At 39.2% G+C, this 23,549-nt stretch overlaps 1 protein-coding gene across 1 annotated transcript in view; it reads left to right on the forward strand.

Annotated features, from left to right (window-relative positions):
- The window catches only part of btbd7 (BTB (POZ) domain containing 7), a 41,742-nt gene extending 34,704 nt beyond the window's left edge, over positions 1–7,038 (forward strand). The window contains exons 4-11 of the mRNA XM_016672003.1: positions 220–428; positions 973–1,048; positions 1,757–1,917; positions 2,638–2,781; positions 3,498–3,687; positions 3,791–3,969; positions 4,927–5,331; positions 6,031–7,038. Of these exons, the coding sequence (XP_016527489.1) occupies positions 220–428; positions 973–1,048; positions 1,757–1,917; positions 2,638–2,781; positions 3,498–3,687; positions 3,791–3,969; positions 4,927–5,331; positions 6,031–6,789 (2,123 nt within the window). The 3' untranslated portion in view covers positions 6,790–7,038. The remainder of the gene's footprint in view (positions 1–219; positions 429–972; positions 1,049–1,756; positions 1,918–2,637; positions 2,782–3,497; positions 3,688–3,790; positions 3,970–4,926; positions 5,332–6,030) is intronic.
- The last annotated feature ends 16,511 nt before the right edge of the window (positions 7,039–23,549 follow it).

Below are 23,549 nucleotides of genomic sequence, written 5' to 3' on the forward strand. Positions count from 1 at the left end.
GCCTTTTTTAAGACTTTAATACCTAAACACAAACTATAATCTTCCAGTCTTCCAATAACGCATAACTATAAAGTGATATTTTAAAATTTCCTGTCAACTTTAAACATTTTCTAACTCAAAATTGTTAGAAAATGGCGGTCAGCTGGATGAATGTCTGCCCTGGCGCCCTGAGCCTTTGGACTGAATATCGGCATATAAACTGCGTCTTTCCTCCGTCAGGATGCGAGGACATCGTTGTGGAAAGTTTGTCCCTGGACTCTCTGGTCCCCATCCTGAAGTGGAGCTCCCAGCCGTACGGCTCCAAGTGGGTCCACAGGCAGGCCTTGCACTTCCTGTGTGAGGAGTTCAGCCAGGTGGTGACCTCTGACGTCCTGTACGAGCTCGGCAAAGAGCACCTCCTCAGCGCCATTCAGTCCGACTACCTGCAGGTAAATGTCCACAACTTTCTGCTCGTTTCTGTGCTCTGCTGTTATTCAGATGAGACTCTTAATGCGTGCAACTTGTCGGAGGCTTTCGAGCTCTGAATCTGAGTCATGAAGGCATCAAAACAAGTTTTACTCTTGACCAGATGGTTGAGGAAACGTGTTGTGATGCAACCAACCAGTCTGGAGCTCGACTGGGACTCAGAGTTCCTCATTTTTAACGATTTTACCAGTTCACAGAATACAACATGGTTTTATTCTTATTTTGTTTCTTTCCTTCTCTCCTACATATTTTTCCCTTCTCTACATCCTTTCTTACATCTGTTCATCCCTTCCCAACATCCTTTCCCCCCTTACATTTTTTTCCTCGCTTTCTTACATCTTTTGCTCCCTTTCTTATATCCTTTCTCCCCTTTCTTATGTCTTTCCTCCCTTTTCTGTGTCCTTTCCTCTGTTTCTTCATGTTTTCTCCCTTTCCTCTCTCACCTGTGTCATTTTCTTTCCCCTCTATCCTCTTTCTTCTCCTTCCTCTCCTTGGTTTTCCTCCCAGGCGAGTGAACAGGACATTCTGAAGTATGTCGTAAAGTGGGGCGAGCAGCAGCTGATTAAGAGGATGGCAGACAGGGGTAAGATAATACACTCTATAATTACCCTCTCAGCTTCCCCCCTAATTGCTCTGAGGAAATTGCTCACTTACCAAAGACCCAAAAAATACATTTAAGAGTTGAAGAAAGGCTTAACCTCAGAAATGGAGTCAACATAAAGTGGCCTAATTTTCATTGACTTTGTCACTGTGCTCTTAATGATAAATGAGATGCTGTCGGGTTAATGCTCCAAGTGGCTCCAGGAACATGACGCATGCTGCAGGAGAGGCCAGTTTTAAGGAGATGTTTCACTAAATTAGTAGTTTATTAACTCTGTGGCATTAAAATCATAGTTTTAGCTAAATAAGTAACCATATTTGTAGGGCTGCAACTAACAATCACTTTAGTAAATCGATTAATCAAATGATAAAAATCTACAGACTTTTCATTTAGCCACTTTTTATGCAGTATTAAAAATACACTAAAAGATGCAAATAAACAAATTATTCAGTTCCTTTTTGAAATAAGAAAATTAAGATTTTATTGCCTAAAATGAAAAAAAAAAACAAAAACATATCTTTAGTAAATTTCAACCAGATGAAGCTAAAGCCGCCATCTGAGGACTTGCCAATTAGTTGACGATTATTTCAAGTCGATCAATCACGGTTAATCCGATTAATTGTTTCAGCCCTACATATTTATGTGTTTTTGTATGAATTCAGCTGATTATTTCCGTCTTTGCTAACCCAGAGCCCAACCTGCTGAGCGGCACAGCCCACAGCGTCAACAAGAGAGGCGTGAAAAGGCGAGACCTGGACGTGGAGGAGCTGAGGGAGATCCTTTCTCCTCTCTTGCCCTTCATTCGGACGGAGCACATCCTGCCTCCCAACAGCGACGTCCTCGCCGACGCCGTCAGTACTCCTCCTCTGCTTCTGTTAGCATTTTAAATGGGACCTTATTAAGCAAAACTCACATTTTGAATGTTTTCATACTTCCATTTGGGTTTCTACTAATTCTAAAAACACGCTAAAGGCTTAAAATACTCGTTTTTTTGGCAATAAGTTGATGTTGTTTAGTGTCTGAACAGAGAGCTGTTTAAAAAACCTTCTGATTGTTGAGTCAGTCAAATCAGCAGGCACTACCAGTCACCTAGCAACCTCAGCAATGCCCAGCCTGTTGCCTAGCAACCCAAAGTAGAGCTCTAGCACGTTTGGTCAGCTGGTTGTACTGCTGTATGTGCTGTACAATGGCTGCTGGAAAAGAGAAGTGTCTTGTTGTTGACTTAACCAGAAACCACTTGCTACATCTTGTTGGTTGTGCAGGAGGCTCCACATCTGCTTTTTAAAAATATAGGGTTGCGTAATTTTGCATCTGTTTCGAGCCATTTTTACATGAGAGTGTAATAAACGTTCACTTGAGCAGCTTATTTGGATTTAAAGTGACAAGAGGCCCTAAAACTGCTCAAAATAGAACAAGCTGACTACAGTCTCATTGTGTAAGAATGATTTTGTGCAAAAAAGATGTAATAAAAAGGTTTTATATAGCTCGTAAATCTGTCCTTACCTGTTCAAGGAAGCATAATAGATCACCCTTAAACACTGTGAGCTTCACCGGTTTATCTCTGTTCACAGCTGAAGAGGGGTTTGATCAGCACCCCTCCGTCAGACATGCTGCCCACGGCCGAGGGGGGCAAGGCCAACGCCTGGCTGCGGCAGAAGAATGCAGGGATCTACGTCCGTCCGCGCCTCTTCTCTCCGTATGTGGAGGAAGCCAAGGTGAGACTGGCAAGTACTTTTCCTCAGCACTGTGGGGTTTGGTTTTTACCAAGAGTCTCATTATCAGGATGGAAATTCATTTTTTATTTTTTTGGGTCCATTTGGAAATTTTCATTACAACCTGTCGGCCTTCCCGGTCTATGAATATTAATGGACCCGTCTGCAGAGCAGTGAGAGGCATCATTAAGAGAGCTGTCAGTCAGGTGGAACAGATCAGGAAAATCTACAACCCATCTTTGACTCTGTTAGCTTCAGGGCTGCAACTAAATTATTTTTAGTAATCAGTGATTCCGACGATTAATCTATTAATTAGATTGGAAGATGCAAATAAACAAATGTTTCCTTTTTAAAATAGTAAAAGCATTTGTAGCAAAGGATGCATCTGTAACTAAAAAATACTCCTAACATCAACATGTGAGAAGGAGATTTTTTCGGGGGGTTTTTTGTACACATTTTGAAACTATCCCACTTGAGGAGTTCTGGGTAGAACATAAGGAGGTTTTTTTCTTAAATGCAAAATGTTTATATTTTTGTACAGTTTTGGTTTAATTACTGCTGAGTGTGTCGTTCTTTCAGCATTTGGCCTTTCTTCAAGTCTCTATACTCTAATAAATAATTATCAACCAATTTAGTAAATGATTAATCACGATTACTACGATTAATCATTTCAGTTATTTTCTCTTTTGTGTTTTTTTTTTTTTTTTACATGATTTCAGTCTGTGCTTGATGAGATGATGGTGGAGCAGACGGACCTGGTGCGTCTGAGACTGGTGCGGATGTCCAACGTCCCGGACACACTCTACATGGTGAACAATGCCGTGCCTCAGTGCTGTCACATGATCAACCACCAGCAAATGGCGGGCAGCTCCAGCACGGCTCCCTCTGTCGTGGCCAATGAAATACCAGGTAGAGAAACAAATGACAGAATGAGTTAATAAATAAATGAACGAACATCAGGTAGAAAAGTAGCAGCTTCATTGTTGGAATCTCTGCTCTGTGGTTCTTCTAGTGCCTCCTCTGTCTGTGGTGAAGGATATGATCCGCAGGCTGCATGAGCTGAGGCACACGGAGCAGGTCCAGCGAGCCTACGCCCTGAACTGTGGCGAGGGAGCCACGGTCAGCTACGAGCTGCAGCTGAGGGTGCTAAGGGAGTTCGGCCTTGCAGATGGAGCCACGGAGCTGCTGCAGGTAAAGAGGAGGATCAAATCGCTTTAAAGGGGCGGTATCGTGTAAAATCAACTCCTTTGACCTTTACATCATCTTACAATGTTATTCTCTCATCAAAAACATATATGTAGTGTTTGAGAAATCCTTCAGTCTCCCATGACAACCATTTAGTTTTGGCCTTAGAGAGGAACTCGCCCACTCAGCTCCTTCAGACTAGCCAGCAGCAATTAGCAAACACCTGGTGGAACTGCATGTCTGCATTGCTCATAATAGGAACTACTTCTCAGTCCAGCAGTCCTAAGAACAGTTCAAAACTGTATAATGGAGGAGTATTGCCCAGTTTCAAGGCGACAAATTGCAAAGTCAATTTTTTGTAAAGTTATACAACTGAAGGTAACATAGGTACTTGATTGTGCTATAAAATGGAACTATGTGGCTGGAAAATATGTAATACCGCCTCTTTAAGAAAATGTTCCTGTCCTTCTGCAAGAAACGATTATTTTACTCATCGATTATTCTGACATTTAATCGAGTAATTGAATAAAAAATATTGGCATAGTTTGCAGATTTTTTATTTCAGCTCATTTTATGCAATAGTAAAAATACATATAACATGGAAATAATATAATTTCTTTTGTAAGTAAGAAAATAAATATTTTATTGCCTAAAATGCAAAATCGTGGCATTCCTTTAGTTTATGTTTGATCATTTTTAGCTGCATATGCAACAAAAAAAAAAAACTTTTCGCTGTTTAAAACATATTTACAGGCAGTTTTTCAAATCTTAAATGCAAGATGTATATGTTTGTTTGTACTGCTTTGGCTTAATTACTTCTCTTTGTTGTGTTTTTAGTATCTGTATGCTCCAATTAGCGATTAATTGATTACTAAATTAGTTGATAATTATCTCAGTGATCAATAACAGTTAATCTGATTAACTGTGTCATCCCTGATCTTGTTTGCTTTGTTTTGCTTTCAGAACCCATCCAAGTTCTTCCCAGATGAGCGTTTTGGAGACGAGAGTCCGATTCTGGCCCTGCGTCAAGTGGGCCGTTGCCGTGTCAACAGCAGTCCGGCTATGGACAGCATGATAACGGACCTGGAAGGAGTGGCAGGCTTCCACCCTCCGCTGCCTCCTCCGCCTCCTCCCTACCACCCTCCCGCCACGCCCAGCCATGCCCAGCTCAAAGGGGGCTGGCGACCCCGGGTTCCCATGCCGACCCCGACCCGCTCCTTCTCCTACCCCTGCAACCGGACCCTGATCCAGCGCCACGCTGCTTCCAAACATGGCGGTTCGGAGTACTCCTCGGCGCCCAGATCCCAGCCTCCAGACTGCACCAACCCCCAGGCTATGGGCCGACCTCTGCTGTCAGACCAGCAGGCGGTAAGTGTGGCGTGAAATAAAGCTCCAACTAACAGTAATCACTTATTCTGACGATTAATCGATTAATCAAATACAAAAATGGGCACATTCTGCAGATTTTTCACTTAATCACTTTAGCTCTATCCTCCAGTTAATAATTGATCGATTTCTAAATTAGCTAATGATTATTTTAATAATCGATTAATTGTTTTAGACCTAGTTTTGGGTAGAACATATTTGCAGATTAATTATTTTTTTTATGTCTTAAATACAAAATGTTATATTTTTTACAGTTTTGGCTTGATTACAGCTCTGACTGCGTTGTTCTTTCAGAAAATGTTTTTTTTGTCTGTATTCTCCAGTTAACGTTTAATCAATTCCTAAATTAGTTGACAATTATTTGATTAATCGATTAATCAGATTAATTGTTTCAGACCTAGTTATGGGTAGAACATATTTGCAGATGAATGATTTTTTTTTATATCTTAAAGGCAAAATTTATATATTTTGTACGTTTTAATTAATGGCCTTTGTTTAAAATCTGTATTCTCCTTTTAATCAATGACTATATTAGTTGACCATCGTTTCATTAATTGATTAATCATTGATGAATCCAGTTAATCGTTTCTGTCCTAGCGTGAAGCCTCTTGGTTTTGCATCTCATGCTCCAGTTGAAGAGTTTCCTTTGACCCTGTCATGTTGTGTCTGCTTCCTGATCAGATGGGGGCGGAGCCTATGATGAGGGAGTTCATGCCGGACATTGCGCTCGGCGTCTCGGTCATGTCTCTGAGGGAGCAGCACATGGCCGACATGGACGGCGAAGGCCCTCACAGCCCCATGGGCCCTTCAGGCCACCACCTGTCCTGCTCTGCTGCGCGCTTCAGCCACGGTTACGGCCCTGGACACGGCCACTCCTGCAAGAGGCACGCTCCAGAACCCAAGCTGGAGGCCCAAGCGGAGTTCCCCGACCTGTACGACTTCTCCTGCAGACCCGCGACCCCGACCTCCGCCCACCCTCTGCCCGCTTTCACAGGACCAGACCTCTACAGCCACAGCTGCACGCAGTCCGGCTCCTACCCTCCTCCTTACGTTTCTGACTGCCAGAGCCACGGCCACCTGCAGGGACGGACCGCCCCGGACCCGCTGCGACTGGACGTCCTCAGCTTAAAATCCCAGAGACACGACGGCGTCCTCTCCAGTCCGTCCGGACCACAGCCGAGGACGGGTCCGTTCCCAAAGGGGCGGCCGAACGAGACTGACCTCACCCACGGTTTGGGTCATCTACGCTCCCCCAGCGGGAACATGGACGGCTACGAGGACAGACCCAGAGACGCTCCAGAGGAGATGGTTCTGGACGGAGACCCATCGGGTCCGGTTCCGCTCCAGCAGTCTCACAGGAACAGTGTAGGCGAAGAACTCCTCAGAGACCGCAGATCGCCCAGCAAACCGGACTACCCCTATAAGAAATCTGCACTTTAACCCCAGTTCAGGAGGCGGGGTTGAGTTGGAAAAAGGGAAAAATGCGATGAGCACTAAGTGTGTGTGTGTGTGTGCATGTGCGTGCGTGCGTGCGTGCGTACGCGTGTGTGTGAGTACAAGAGTCAGAGAAAAGGGTTGTAGCTAGCGCTGGGCGATTATTTTTCATATCCAATTTTAAGAAAGTTTAGTTTACTTGCCTACACTTCTAAGAACAAAATAAATATTTTCAAAAAGTGATTTATTTCAATATTTCAGGCTATGTTTTTTTTTAATTCAATTATGAGAAAATAGTAACAATATTAGCAGAAAAACAATCTTAAAATTACAAAACGTTCCTTTAATGAGAGAAAGTCTTGACCAGCTTAGTTTGTGTATTCTTTTTTCGAAATACACAATCATTTCAAAGTCCTGCTACTGATAACAATTTGATGGTGAAGATTATTTCTATTATCTGTGACACTTACCAACACTGCAAAAATTTATCTTACCAAGTAGTTTCTAGTGCAAATATCTTAGTTCACTTTAAATTATACAAAATCAACTTAAATGTAAGTTTTCAGCAAGATGTAGGAGCTTGTTTTAAATTATTACTTAATATTGATTTAAAAAGTACTATAAACGTACTGAGATTATTAAACAATTTTCCCGTGATATAAATCAAATAATCTGCCAGTGGAACTAGCACTTTTTCGTCAGTAGTAAGGAAGTATTGACTTAAAACAAGCTGCTATATCTTACTGAAAAGTTACTTGTGAGTTATTTTTATTATTTCAAGTGTAATAAGATATTTACTCTAGATACTAGACCAAAATTACTGGGTAAGAAGTTGTGATTTTGCAGTATTGGTAAGTATTAAGAGTCTGTTTCAAAGAGAACTACACAAAATGAACTGGTTTTCTAATTAAAACAATTTTAAGATGTTTTTCTGCTAATATTGTGACTGTAATCTTATAATAAGTCAAACATTCTTGTAGCCTGAGCCTGATACTACGTCATATAACTCAGAGTGCTCATATATAAACCACTTTTATTTCAAAACAAACATTTGCTGTCGAGCTGTAAAACACGCTAGTCAAACAAGATGGCGGCTTTGGGCGCGCTGACGTCTAAACTATCCAAAGAGCGCATTGGTAATGAAAGTTGATTTAAAAAAAAATTAATCTTGAAGACCTTAGTTAATTAATCGCCCAGCTCTCGCTGTAGTTGCCGGTGTCTTCTGTCCTACCTCTACAGCGCTGCGCTCTCATCACACAGAGTTTAGACAGGAAGCCGCTCTGCTCCCGTTAGAGGATTTCCGCTAATATCCTCTCAACTTTGGTCAGCTGGAGGTCTGCAGGAGACACTCCGATCAGCGGAAACATTTAATCTGAGTTTATGTAACAAGTAACAGCGGCACACGGACTCGGAGGAAGTGATGCAACAAAACCGTAGAGTTATAAAATAGATCCGCTCTGCTGGGTTCTCCTTTTCTTCATGTAGCATTTCTGACGACACGTCCTCACCCCGTTCATCTCTGACAGGAAGTAAACTGCAAAAAACGCAACATCACCAAGTAATTTTTGGTCTAGTTTTTACCGCAAATATCTTAGTACACTTGAAATAAGACAAAAACTAACTTACAAATAACTTTTAGGCAAGATATATGACCTTAGTTTAAGCTAATTTATTAACATCCATTTAAAACGTAATAGATCCATTGGGAGATTATGTAACTAACAAGACATTTTTCCAATGTTTTAAATGAGACAAGTGGGATTTTTGATAAGTTTATGCTACCACTCACTCCTTTTTAAACGTATGCAAAAATGATGACATTATTCTTCATGCTGAATTTTTTTTGTATTTATTCAAAAAATAAAATAAAAAATAAGTAAATTAATTAATCCCCCACTGAAATTAGTTCTTTTGATTCAATTTAAAAATACTTAATTGATGCAAAAAGGGCAATTAAATATTGTAACTCATCAATTCAAATTAAAAGTATTGAGCTACTCAATAACTATATCTTGCTAAAAAGTTATTTCTAAGTTAGTTTTGTCTTTTTTCAATCATATTAAGATGCACTAGATAAAAAATACTTTGTAATATTTTGTGTATTTGGAGTGTAGCTCATTAGAAATGAGTGATAAAAATGAAGGGAACTAAGATGATCGTTTTGCAGCAAACAAAACTGTAGGAACCTTCAGCCAATCAGAGAGGCTTATCGGAACTCTTCAGCCAATCAGAGAGGCTGATTGGAATCTTTTAGCCAATTAGAAGCAAGTCAGGTGTTATGAAATCTCTGTGCTACAGATTAGAGTCCGAGGTGTTGTTTAGCATTAAGTAACCACATTTAAAGCCTTAACAAGCGCTTCAAACGGCATTTATTCACATAAAAACATTTCCATTGTTTCACTTTGACTCTCTCTAGGTTTGATTTATTCATTTCTGCATTTTCCTTTCACATTTCAAAAAAAAAAAAAGTCCACATGTATATACCAGGACTTTTGCAAACCTCATTAGCGCTGGATGCACATGCAGTGTTGATAACTGTTAAATATGTAGTTGGAGACCAGCTGCAGCTGTAGCTCCGAACTTCTCATTTCTTACAGAAAGGCGACAAAAAAAACAAACAAAAAAAAACGCTGCATCTCAAACTGAAATGTAACCGACGGTAACGCAAAGTCGGCCCATGCTGGCTCAGGTCTCCAACGAGGAATTGTGTACATATTGATTTGAGTCCAAAACATTCAGATCGCTTGTGTTTTTTTTTAATAGTTTGTCACATTTTGGTGGTTGTTGAAGGTCTGTGTGTTTTTACTGTAGTGAACAACACTGTGTGCTCGTCTTTGTCATGAAACTCTCACTGAGAATGTGTGCTATAAAACAAAAAGATTGTGTTTAAGGACGTTTTTCATAAATGTTATGCATTAAGGACATTTTTTTTAGCTGTAGATGATGTGAGGATGTTTCCTCTCTGCTTTGCATTGATAGAGCTGCCAAGCAGAAAAGTATTTTCTTTTTTTTTTTTTCCAGCAAGTTGCTTCATGGGGAAAAAATGCAAAACTCCGGATTCTTCCCCGTCTTCATGTTTGGTAGCTTTTAATAATTATTTTTCCAGGCCAGTGTTCCACTGAGTCCCGGTCGTTGTTTTGCTCTGTGCTGTAGAGGAGTCAGTGCCTTTTATTGGAGGAGTGACTTTGATGTCTATGCAAGCTCTTTTCTACCAGCTTACCAGCATGCATCAGATAGTAATTTGAAAACCCATGTAGCTTGTTTTGTGTACAGTGTTATTTAGCAGCTTTTTAAAAAGAAAAATAACGAAAAAATCTACCATCAGATGGATATGTGTTGAATTGTAACAGGTACATTGTACTTGTATGCTATTGTTAGATACCTTGTTTGTAGATTAATAAGTTGCATTTAGTTTCACTGAATCTATTTTTCTACTGTTGCCTCAGAAGGTGCATCACAGTGGTCAACTTCTCAAAATAAACACTTTAATATGACTGGGCTGTGTTTTTGTTCTTGTTTCACCATTAAAATGTTCAGTTCTGTCCAAGGAAATGTGAAAATCTGGGAAAGTTTACCTAGAGAAATGCATGTTTTGGGTTATTGTCATTTTTCAGGTACAGTTCTACTTCACCTTTAATCTTTTTACAAATAATTTCATACTTCTGTCAAATATCCTCTATGTGGCGGGTTTTCTACTCTTCCTTGAACAGATTAGGATTGGTTTATACAATCCAAACAGTCTGAAAAAGCAGTCGATGCTCCACAAAAAGCCGTTTCATTAGCTGCGTTTTCTTTTCATTGGCTTCGATCGTCTTATGAACTTGTGACAATTTCGGTTGAATAAACTATAAATTAAATGCACCAGCAGTCTGGAGTTCGCCTAACATTTGGGGTTTAAACAAGCAAAATGCTGAGTAATCGTGAGAGGGGAAAAATGTGGGAATTTCTTAATTTAATTTAACAAATTGTTATAAATTGAATTTATCAGTACTGTTGAAACTGATAAAATGTCCACATGCTTCTTAAAGTAACAGTAACACCATTATATTAAGAAGGAAATGCATGCAGAGCAAATTCTTTCTTTGCAGTTTATGGAAGAGTTGAGAGCGCAGAGCAGCTTCTTGTCTCAGCTTGTCTGATCGCTGCAGGTCGGAAGCTCCTGCAGATGTGTCTGCATCTCCCTCAGCATCTCTGCACTCCCTGCAGTCTTCTCTCTGCTCTATTGTTTTGGCCTTTAACAAGACTCTCTGCACTTCCTCGTTAGTTTGTTTGCAAGAGGAATTCCTGTTTTCAGCTTTCTGCGGAACATAAAAACATCTGATGAAACATCGACTCAAACACTCAGCAGTGATCAAATCCATCTGAAGAGCTTTTTCTAGTCTGATTATTACCCTGAGGAGTAGGAGGTACAAGATAACAAAAACAAGTTATCTCAGCCCACAGCTCCACCTGGTGGCAAACTGGGGTATAGACGTAAAAGTTCTGTTTTAAGTTGGAATGCCTGTTTGCTTCTTCGCCAATTTATATTAAATCTGCAGTAAGCAACTTTTGTGAAAAAAAAATTAAAGTAAAAAAATAAGTAATAAATAAAAAAGGCTAATCTGCCTTCTCCCAGTCCTCCCGGTGCTTACTAGAAACAATCAGAGTCAGGAGGCGAGTCTTAGCGATTGTCAATTCCCTATTGCTCTCTGCTACCACTGCAGCTTTTCCCTGTCAGCAAATCTTGTCTTGCTAATGCTAGTTAGCATAGCTAACGATGACGGCGGATAAATGGCGGTTTTTCTGTTAAAGTTATTTCTCCATTATTTGCGTATTTAACAATGAGTATGGGACATTGATTGACAGCGCTAAGCCCCTCCTCCTGGTTCTGATTGGTTGTTTTTGACTATTTTTTTCAAACAACTCAATCTTTTCACAGATTATCTGTCACTTAAACTGTCACAACATGGTGGCAGTTTTAACGAGTATGTTTAAAAATTTATTTTATAAAAGTTATATACTGCACCTTTACGGCTGCTGAATGTAACTTACAAAATTATGTTTGTTTGTTTTTACATATCTGTTAAAACTGTCACCATCTTGTGACAGTTTATTAAGTGACAGATACTCTGTGAAAAGACTGAGTAATTTAAAGAAATGCACCACTCCCAGTCAAAAACAACCAATCAGAATCAGGAGGAGGCTCTTCATTACTGAATCAGATAGGTTTATGGGTGTTGGTTCCACAGAAAAGGAACATAATTACTGAAATATCTGCCTCTGGTTCTTCTTTTAGAAACTCTAACAACCCATAAACCTGCAGATCTGCAGATTTCTGATTACCTGTGAAAGAGCTTTACCAGTGAGGAGATTTTTAAACTATTCAGTATTTACAAGAGACAGTAAAGGAAAGACAGGATTGCAGAAATACGGATTCCCCTTTTTACTTCTCATTATTACTCTCACTGCCTGCAGTTGAAAGATTTTTTTCAGATTTTTGGTGCGACATTCTGTAAAATAAAGAATGACAAGACTCCATTAAGAATGTGCGGTTAAAAGAAGGAAATCGTGAAAACCCGATTGAAATTAGATTCAAACATCTTCTGTCTTGTTTAATGTGAAAAAGCAGAAACTTTACACTCCATAATTAAGTTTAACCTATTTGATTAATAAACTGGACTTCACTGCAGCTTGGAAGCTGAATGAATTACATTCATGAATGTAATTGACTTTTAATCTGTCTACATATCTGGTTTAAATTTACTGTTTATTTTTTGGTGCCTTGAAATTATATTCTGAAACTAAATTGTACATATTAATTTACTAAACATCTAAACTACAAACTAGTTGGGTTAGGATCTAACTTACATGTTAAAAAAAAACTATTTTTTTTAGTGTGAAACGTAGAAAGATTTAATTTAAATCTAAAGCTAAACGTTTTTTATCTATTTTATTTTTTTCAAACACATCCGCAATGACCTAGTTTTCCAGCAGGTGGCGTTATTGTTCCATGACAGCTCTTAAAGTGATTCGCTATGTTCCACAACTGCTTTTATTGAGTCACAAACTAAATATTTTACCGCTAACTGTCTCTGTTGCGTTTGTTTACGTTTTCAAAAAGCAGATAAACCAAAACATGTTGACTCTATACTGGGATTATTTGGGGTATGTTTTTATTTTATGGCATAAGTATGTTGATAAGATCTAGAGAAAGGCAACCGTTACAGTACAGGGAGATTATGTAAACTCATAGAGATTTTATTTCTGAGCTGTCAGTAAACGCAGCAGAAGGTCCCAGTTTTGTTTTTATTTTTTATTTTTAACACAAGTAAAAGTAAAAAGTAGTCGTCCAAGAAGTTACTCAAGAGTAAAAAAAGTATTTGGTAAAAAGTTAACATAAAGTTAAGTGGAAATTTTGGTATTTTACGAACCAAAATGAAAATAATTCATATAAGTGTAAAAAAAAAATCAGGTAAAATAAAGTCTTTCAAAATCAGGTTCTTTCAATAAAAAACTTATGAAATTTTAACAAAAACTGCAGGTGTGTGTCTGTGTCTGGTGAATTTTTGGTTAAAACATGTTTATTTTTCATCCAGTGGGTAGAAAATCCAGAATTTTTACTCAAGTAAGAAACACTAAATAATAAAATTATTCAACTAAAAGTAAAAAATTACAGGGTAGTAAAAATACTCGTGAATTTTTTTATTTTTCAAAACATTTACTCAAGTAAATGTAACTGAGTAAATTGTAACTAGTTACTACCCAACTCTGCTTTTATGGACATGAAACTTGGCAAAAAAGAAAAAATAAGACCAGGTTTGCGTTAGAAATATGACAGAGGAGTCTTTCTATCTATGAAACCAAACAAAACATTTTCAAACTAAAGGGAATGGTTTGGTATTATTGGAGCAGGAGGACCCGGGATGTGTGCGGTCAGCTCCCAGGGTTTTGTCATTTCCGTGGCGTCAGTGAAGGCAGCAGCAGGACCCAGGGTGTGTGCAGTCAGGCAAGCTGACAGAGGGAGACAGGGAGAGGGAAACACGGGGAACATCTGTGCCTGTTTCAGCCGTGTCCGTCTTCGGTCTCCTCGGGTCTCTCTGCGGTGGTCGGACCGGATCATGGACCGGTCTCTGAGCTAGTTCCCGAGGAAAACACAGACCGACCCCCGGAGCTAAACCTGCAGGTTGGTTAGCTGTGGGAGCCTCCCTAACTGGTCTAGTCAGTTAGTTGATCCGCAGGTTAACAGCTGGCTGACGGCTGTGTGATCTTCTCACACAACGAGGATGAGCATCTGAGGTTCGGATGAGCGGGTTTCAGCGTGGGGAAGCAGCTAGCTTCAGTTAGCTTCTCAGAGTCACAGCAGCTAGCCTGCTAGCGTTAGCAGTTAGCAGCGGAGGGAATGAGCGTGCGCGCGCGCGTGCCCAGACACCCAACATATAAAAGCAGAAAGCTCCTCCTGCGTGGGTCAGGAGTGTTAGGTCCACTCCTCCCGGGACTGATTGTTGGTGTTTATCCCCGCCCGTGTGGTTGGTTGGCCGCTGACTTCCTGCCCCGTCCCCGCAGGTGGAGCCTCCATCATCTTCCCCATCATCCCCGCCAGTTCCCCCCAGAGGAGCCCGAGCAGCGCAGCGACGATGCAGACCTTCCTGAGGGGCCGCCGGGTGGGCTACTGGCTCAGCGAGAAGAAGATGAAGAAGCTGAACTTCCAGGCCTTCGCGGATCTCTGCAGGTTGGTGGTTCTGTTCGGATGGTTTGGGTCTGGTACCGGGTGGTGGGGCAGGAGGCTGGAAGCAAGAGGTTTGTTTTACTGAAAAGTCTGGAAATCTTCTGGTTCGTCTCAGCTTCACACATGGTGGCACATGGTGCTGCTTCATTTTATACTTTTTACAGTGTTTATTATTATTATAAATGTATATTTTTTTTTACACATGGTGGAATTTTATTTATTAAATTAATTATCTTTATTTTTTATTTTTACATGTAGTGATTTTTTTTTCATTTTTCAATTATTTTTATTTTTTTTACATAGTGGTGTTTTATTTCTTACATTTTTTACAGGGGGGAGTTTTGTTTAGTAAATTTTTTCAAACGTGGCGATTTATTTTTTATTTATTTACTTTGTGTATAAATAAATTAATTTTGTTTATTTTTCTTTACACACAGTGGTGTTTTAAACTTTTAGCTGCCACCAAAGCAAACTAATTCTAAGAATAACCCAAACCTTCTGCTTTTATGGCCTTTCTTACAATAAACCTATAACTTTTTCTTTAATTTCCACACTTGTGAAGTTGTATTTTAATGCTTTTCCATCTAAATGCCTGCAGATTGAAGTCAGCCCCGACTCCATGAGGAAATCCTCACGCTTTATTTTCCATTTAATCCCTCCCAAAGCTTTTCCATCTTCACTTGTGACTCACTCCGGTTCTCCTGTTATATTTACAGCCACATCTCTTGATTTGTAAACAGTTCCAACGTTGCAGCTTGGAGTTAAATCCATTATTTAAACTGCAGTATTCTGAAAGTCAGAAGGTAATATCCAGAGGGAAGCAACAGGAGGAGAGTTTCTTGTCAAGGCTTGATTCCTGTTCGTTGTTAATGGACTCTGTCTTTCTGGAGTGTTTCCACCAGTAACAGTGAGTGCACTGGTACAAAGAGCGCTGTGATTTTCTTAGATTAGTTCATCTGATTGTCAGTTCTCTGTATGCAGCTTGTTGGAATAAGGAAGGGCTGCCGTGGGGGAGGGCAACGCCTCCATTATCTTATGTCGCAAACATGGCTGAAGGGTTTTTGCTGCATATCTGAGCTGCAGGATTCCTAAAAACGACGTTTGGCATGTGAAACGGTATTTTTCTCCGCCGGTGATGCTCCCTGAGTAGGTCGCAGGTCGGGAGTGTTGAGTGTATTCTCCCCTTTCCTTCGGCTGCGGTGTTGACCTGATTGAACCAGCTCAGATTATCTGAACGTAATCCAACAAAAACATTTTTAATCTCCTCATAAAACGCCCCACAAACACCTTCTGCCTTCATCCAAATCCCCCCTGCAGCGCTGAGGAGCAACTATTACATTTACCTGAATAACTTTCTGGGAAAANTCATGTTGTGTCTGCTTCCTGATCAGATGGGGGCGGAGCCTATGATGAGGGAGTTCATGCCGGACATTGCGCTCGGCGTCTCGGTCATGTCTCTGAGGGAGCAGCACATGGCCGACATGGACGGCGAAGGCCCTCACAGCCCCATGGGCCCTTCAGGCCACCACCTGTCCTGCTCTGCTGCGCGCTTCAGCCACGGTTACGGCCCTGGACACGGCCACTCCTGCAAGAGGCACGCTCCAGAACCCAAGCTGGAGGCCCAAGCGGAGTTCCCCGACCTGTACGACTTCTCCTGCAGACCCGCGACCCCGACCTCCGCCCACCCTTTGCCCGCTTTCACAGGACCAGACCTCTACAGCCACAGCTGCACGCAGTCCGGCTCCTACCCTCCTCCTTACGTTTCTGACTGCCAGAGCCACGGCCACCTGCAGGGACGGACCGCCCCGGACCCGCTGCGACTGGACGTCCTCAGCTTAAAATCCCAGAGACACGACGGCGTCCTCTCCAGTCCGTCCGGACCGCAACCGAGGATGGGTCCGTTCCCAAAGGGGCGGCCGAACGAGACGGACCTCACCCACGGTTTGGGTCATCTACGCTCCCCCAGCGGGAACATGGACGGCTACGAGGACAGACCCAGAGACACTCCAGAGGAGATGGTTCTGGGCGGAGACCCGTCGGGTCCGGTTCCGCTCCAGCAGTCTCACAGGAACAGTGTAGGCGAAGAACTCCTCAGAGACCGCAGATCGCCCAGCAAACCGGACTACCCCTATAAGAAATCTGCACTTTAACCCCAGTTCAGGAGGCGGGGTTGAGTTGGAAAAAGGGAAAAATGCGATGAGCACTAAGTGTGTGTGTGTGTGTGCATGTGCGTGCGTGCGTGCGTGCGTACGCGTGTGTGTGAGTACAAGAGTCAGAGAAAAGGGTTGTAGCTAGCGCTGGGCGATTATTTTTCATATCCAATTTTAAGAAAGTTTAGTTTACTTGCCTACACTTCTAAGAACAAAATAAATATTTTCAAAAAGTGATTTATTTCAATATTTCAGGCTATGTTTTTTTTTAATTCAATTATGAGAAAATAGTAACAATATTAGCAGAAAAACAATCTTAAAATTACAAAACGTTCCTTTAATGAGAGAAAATCTTGACCAGCTTAGTTTGTGTATTCCTTTTTCGAAATGCACAATCATTTCAAAGTCCTGCTACTCATAACAATTTGATGGTGAAGATTATTTCTATTATCTGTGACACCAACACTGCAAAAATGTATCTTACCAAGTAGTTTCTAGTGCAAATATCTTAGTTCACTTTAAATTATACAAAATCAACTTAAATGTAAGTTTTCAGCAAGATGTAGGAGCTTGTTTTAAATTATTACTTAATATTGATTTAAAAAGTACTATAAACGTACTGAGATTATTAAACAATTTTCCCGTGATATAAATCAAATAATCTGCCAGTGGAACTAGCACTTTTTCGTCAGTAGTAAGGAAGTATTGACTTAAAACAAGCTGCTATATCTTACTGAAAAGTTACTTGTGAGTTATTTTTATTATTTCAAGTGTAATAAGATATTTACTCTAGATACTAGACCAAAATTACTGGGTAAGAAGTTGTGATTTTGCAGTATTGGTAAGTATTAAGTAAGAGTCTGTTTCAAAGAGAACTACACAAAATGAACTGGTTTTCTAATTAAAACAATTTTAAGATGTTTTTCTGCTAATATTGTGACTGTAATCTTATAATAAGTCAAACATTCTTGTAGCCTGAGCCTGATACTACGTCATATAACTCAGAGTGCTCATATATAAACCACTTTTATTTCAAAACAAACATTTGCTGTCGAGCTGTAAAACACGCTAGTCAAACAAGATGGCGGCTTTGGGCGCGCTGACGTCTAAACTATCCAAAGAGCGCATTGGTAATGAAAGTTGATTTAAAAAAAAATTAATCTTGAAGACCTTAGTTAATTAATCGCCCAGCTCTCGCTGTAGTTGCCGGTGTCTTCTGTCCTACCTCTACAGCGCTGCGCTCTCATCACACAGAGTTTAGACAGGAAGCCGCTCTGCTCCCGTTAGAGGATTTCCGCTAATATCCTCTCAACTTTGGTCAGCTGGAGGTCTGCAGGAGACACTCCGATCAGCGGAAACATTTAATCTGAGTTTATGTAACAAGTAACAGCGGCACACGGACTCGGAGGAAGTGATGCAACAAAACCGTAGAGTTATAAAATAGATCCGCTCTGCTGGGTTCTCCTTTTCTTCATGTAGCATTTCTGACGACACGTCCTCACCCCGTTCATCTCTGACAGGAAGTAAACTGCAAAAAACGCAACATCACCAAGTAATTTTTGGTCTAGTTTTTACCGCAAATATCTTAGTACACTTGAAATAAGACAAAAACTAACTTACAAATAACTTTTAGGCAAGATATATGACCTTAGTTTAAGCTAATTTATTAACATCCATTTAAAACGTAATAGATCCATTGGGAGATTATGTAACTAACAAGACATTTTTCCAATGTTTTAAATGAGACAAGTGGGATTTTTGATAAGTTTATGCTACCACTCACTCCTTTTTAAACGTATGCAAAAATGATGACATTATTCTTCATGCTGAATTTTTTTTGTATTTATTCAAAAAATAAAATAAAAAATAAGTAAATTAATTAATCCCCCACTGAAATTAGTTCTTTTGATTCAATTTAAAAATACTTAATTGATGCAAAAAGGGCAATTAAATATTGTAACTCATCAATTCAAATTAAAAGTATTGAGCTACTCAATAACTATATCTTGCTAAAAAGTTATTTCTAAGTTAGTTTTGTCTTTTTTCAATCATATTAAGATGCACTAGATAAAAAATACTTTGTAATATTTTGTGTATTTGGAGTGTAGCTCATTAGAAATGAGTGATAAAAATGAAGGGAACTAAGATGATCGTTTTGCAGCAAACAAAACTGTAGGAACCTTCAGCCAATCAGAGAGGCTTATCGGAACTCTTCAGCCAATCAGAGAGGCTGATTGGAATCTTTTAGCCAATTAGAAGCAAGTCAGGTGTTATGAAATCTCTGTGCTACAGATTAGAGTCCGAGGTGTTGTTTAGCATTAAGTAACCACATTTAAAGCCTTAACAAGCGCTTCAAACGGCATTTATTCACATAAAAACATTTCCATTGTTTCACTTTGACTCTCTCTAGGTTTGATTTATTCATTTCTGCATTTTCCTTTCACATTTCAAAAAAAAAAAAAGTCCACATGTATATACCAGGACTTTTGCAAACCTCATTAGCGCTGGATGCACATGCAGTGTTGATAACTGTTAAATATGTAGTTGGAGACCAGCTGCAGCTGTAGCTCCGAACTTCTCATTTCTTACAGAAAGGCGACAAAAAAAACAAACAAAAAAAAACGCTGCATCTCAAACTGAAATGTAACCGACGGTAACGCAAAGTCGGCCCATGCTGGCTCAGGTCTCCAACGAGGAATTGTGTACATATTGATTTGAGTCCAAAACATTCAGATCGCTTGTGTTTTTTTTTAATAGTTTGTCACATTTTGGTGGTTGTTGAAGGTCTGTGTGTTTTTACTGTAGTGAACAACACTGTGTGCTCGTCTTTGTCATGAAACTCTCACTGAGAATGTGTGCTATAAAACAAAAAGATTGTGTTTAAGGACGTTTTTCATAAATGTTATGCATTAAGGACATTTTTTTTAGCTGTAGATGATGTGAGGATGTTTCCTCTCTGCTTTGCATTGATAGAGCTGCCAAGCAGAAAAGTATTTTCTTTTTTTTTTTTTCCAGCAAGTTGCTTCATGGGGAAAAAATGCAAAACTCCGGATTCTTCCCCGTCTTCATGTTTGGTAGCTTTTAATAATTATTTTTCCAGGCCAGTGTTCCACTGAGTCCCGGTCGTTGTTTTGCTCTGTGCTGTAGAGGAGTCAGTGCCTTTTATTGGAGGAGTGACTTTGATGTCTATGCAAGCTCTTTTCTACCAGCTTACCAGCATGCATCAGATAGTAATTTGAAAACCCATGTAGCTTGTTTTGTGTACAGTGTTATTTAGCAGCTTTTTAAAAAGAAAAATAACGAAAAAATCTACCATCAGATGGATATGTGTTGAATTGTAACAGGTACATTGTACTTGTATGCTATTGTTAGATACCTTGTTTGTAGATTAATAAGTTGCATTTAGTTTCACTGAATCTATTTTTCTACTGTTGCCTCAGAAGGTGCATCACAGTGGTCAACTTCTCAAAATAAACACTTTAATATGACTGGGCTGTGTTTTTGTTCTTGTTTCACCATTAAAATGTTCAGTTCTGTCCAAGGAAATGTGAAAATCTGGGAAAGTTTACCTAGAGAAATGCATGTTTTGGGTTATTGTCATTTTTCAGGTACAGTTCTACTTCACCTTTAATCTTTTTACAAATAATTTCATACTTCTGTCAAATATCCTCTATGTGGCGGGTTTTCTACTCTTCCTTGAACAGATTAGGATTGGTTTATACAATCCAAACAGTCTGAAAAAGCAGTCGATGCTCCACAAAAAGCCGTTTCATTAGCTGCGTTTTCTTTTCATTGGCTTCGATCGTCTTATGAACTTGTGACAATTTCGGTTGAATAAACTATAAATTAAATGCACCAGCAGTCTGGAGTTCGCCTAACATTTGGGGTTTAAACAAGCAAAATGCTGAGTAATCGTGAGAGGGGAAAAATGTGGGAATTTCTTAATTTAATTTAACAAATTGTTATAAATTGAATTTATCAGTACTGTTGAAACTGATAAAATGTCCACATGCTTCTTAAAGTAACAGTAACACCATTATATTAAGAAGGAAATGCATGCAGAGCAAATTCTTTCTTTGCAGTTTATGGAAGAGTTGAGAGCGCAGAGCAGCTTCTTGTCTCAGCTTGTCTGATCGCTGCAGGTCGGAAGCTCCTGCAGATGTGTCTGCATCTCCCTCAGCATCTCTGCACTCCCTGCAGTCTTCTCTCTGCTCTATTGTTTTGGCCTTTAACAAGACTCTCTGCACTTCCTCGTTAGTTTGTTTGCAAGAGGAATTCCTGTTTTCAGCTTTCTGCGGAACATAAAAACATCTGATGAAACATCGACTCAAACACTCAGCAGTGATCAAATCCATCTGAAGAGCTTTTTCTAGTCTGATTATTACCCTGAGGAGTAGGAGGTACAAGATAACAAAAACAAGTTATCTCAGCCCACAGCTCCACCTGGTGGCAAACTGGGGTATAGACGTAAAAGTTCTGTTTTAAGTTGGAATGCCTGTTTGCTTCTTCGCCAATTTATATTAAATCTGCAGTAAGCAACTTTTGTGAAAAAAAAATTAAAGTAAAAAAATAAGTAATAAATAAAAAAGGCTAATCTGCCTTCTCCCAGTCCTCCCGGTGCTTACTAGAAACAATCAGAGTCAGGAGGCGAGTCTTAGCGATTGTCAATTCCCTATTGCTCTCTGCTACCACTGCAGCTTTTCCCTGTCAGCAAATCTTGTCTTGCTAATGCTAGTTAGCATAGCTAACGATGACGGCGGATAAATGGCGGTTTTTCTGTTAAAGTTATTTCTCCATTATTTGCGTATTTAACAATGAGTATGGGACATTGATTGACAGCGCTAAGCCCCTCCTCCTGGTTCTGATTGGTTGTTTTTGACTATTTTTTTCAAACAACTCAATCTTTTCACAGATTATCTGTCACTTAAACTGTCACAACATGGTGGCAGTTTTAACGAGTATGTTTAAAAATTTATTTTATAAAAGTTATATACTGCACCTTTACGGCTGCTGAATGTAACTTACAAAATTATGTTTGTTTGTTTTTACATATCTGTTAAAACTGTCACCATCTTGTGACAGTTTATTAAGTGACAGATACTCTGTGAAAAGACTGAGTAATTTAAAGAAATGCACCACTCCCAGTCAAAAACAACCAATCAGAATCAGGAGGAGGCTCTTCATTACTGAATCAGATAGGTTTATGGGTGTTGGTTCCACAGAAAAGGAACATAATTACTGAAATATCTGCCTCTGGTTCTTCTTTTAGAAACTCTAACAACCCATAAACCTGCAGATCTGCAGATTTCTGATTACCTGTGAAAGAGCTTTACCAGTGAGGAGATTTTTAAACTATTCAGTATTTACAAGAGACAGTAAAGGAAAGACAGGATTGCAGAAATACGGATTCCCCTTTTTACTTCTCATTATTACTCTCACTGCCTGCAGTTGAAAGATTTTTTTCAGATTTTTGGTGCGACATTCTGTAAAATAAAGAATGACAAGACTCCATTAAGAATGTGCGGTTAAAAGAAGGAAATCGTGAAAACCCGATTGAAATTAGATTCAAACATCTTCTGTCTTGTTTAATGTGAAAAAGCAGAAACTTTACACTCCATAATTAAGTTTAACCTATTTGATTAATAAACTGGACTTCACTGCAGCTTGGAAGCTGAATGAATTACATTCATGAATGTAATTGACTTTTAATCTGTCTACATATCTGGTTTAAATTTACTGTTTATTTTTTGGTGCCTTGAAATTATATTCTGAAACTAAATTGTACATATTAATTTACTAAACATCTAAACTACAAACTAGTTGGGTTAGGATCTAACTTACATGTTAAAAAAAAACTATTTTTTTTAGTGTGAAACGTAGAAAGATTTAATTTAAATCTAAAGCTAAACGTTTTTTATCTATTTTATTTTTTTCAAACACATCCGCAATGACCTAGTTTTCCAGCAGGTGGCGTTATTGTTCCATGACAGCTCTTAAAGTGATTCGCTATGTTCCACAACTGCTTTTATTGAGTCACAAACTAAATATTTTACCGCTAACTGTCTCTGTTGCGTTTGTTTACGTTTTCAAAAAGCAGATAAACCAAAACATGTTGACTCTATACTGGGATTATTTGGGGTATGTTTTTATTTTATGGCATAAGTATGTTGATAAGATCTAGAGAAAGGCAACCGTTACAGTACAGGGAGATTATGTAAACTCATAGAGATTTTATTTCTGAGCTGTCAGTAAACGCAGCAGAAGGTCCCAGTTTTGTTTTTATTTTTTATTTTTAACACAAGTAAAAGTAAAAAGTAGTCGTCCAAGAAGTTACTCAAGAGTAAAAAAAGTATTTGGTAAAAAGTTAACATAAAGTTAAGTGGAAATTTTGGTATTTTACGAACCAAAATGAAAATAATTCATATAAGTGTAAAAAAAAAATCAGGTAAAATAAAGTCTTTCAAAATCAGGTTCTTTCAATAAAAAACTTATGAAATTTTAACAAAAACTGCAGGTGTGTGTCTGTGTCTGGTGAATTTTTGGTTAAAACATGTTTATTTTTCATCCAGTGGGTAGAAAATCCAGAATTTTTACTCAAGTAAGAAACACTAAATAATAAAATTATTCAACTAAAAGTAAAAAATTACAGGGTAGTAAAAATACTCGTGAATTTTTTTATTTTTCAAAACATTTACTCAAGTAAATGTAACTGAGTAAATTGTAACTAGTTACTACCCAACTCTGCTTTTATGGACATGAAACTTGGCAAAAAAGAAAAAATAAGACCAGGTTTGCGTTAGAAATATGACAGAGGAGTCTTTCTATCTATGAAACCAAACAAAACATTTTCAAACTAAAGGGAATGGTTTGGTATTATTGGAGCAGGAGGACCCGGGATGTGTGCGGTCAGC

Source organism: Poecilia formosa, unplaced genomic scaffold (genome assembly GCF_000485575.1).
Source record: "Poecilia formosa unplaced genomic scaffold, Poecilia_formosa-5.1.2 Scaffold54, whole genome shotgun sequence".
NCBI lineage: Eukaryota > Metazoa > Chordata > Actinopteri > Cyprinodontiformes > Poeciliidae > Poecilia > Poecilia formosa.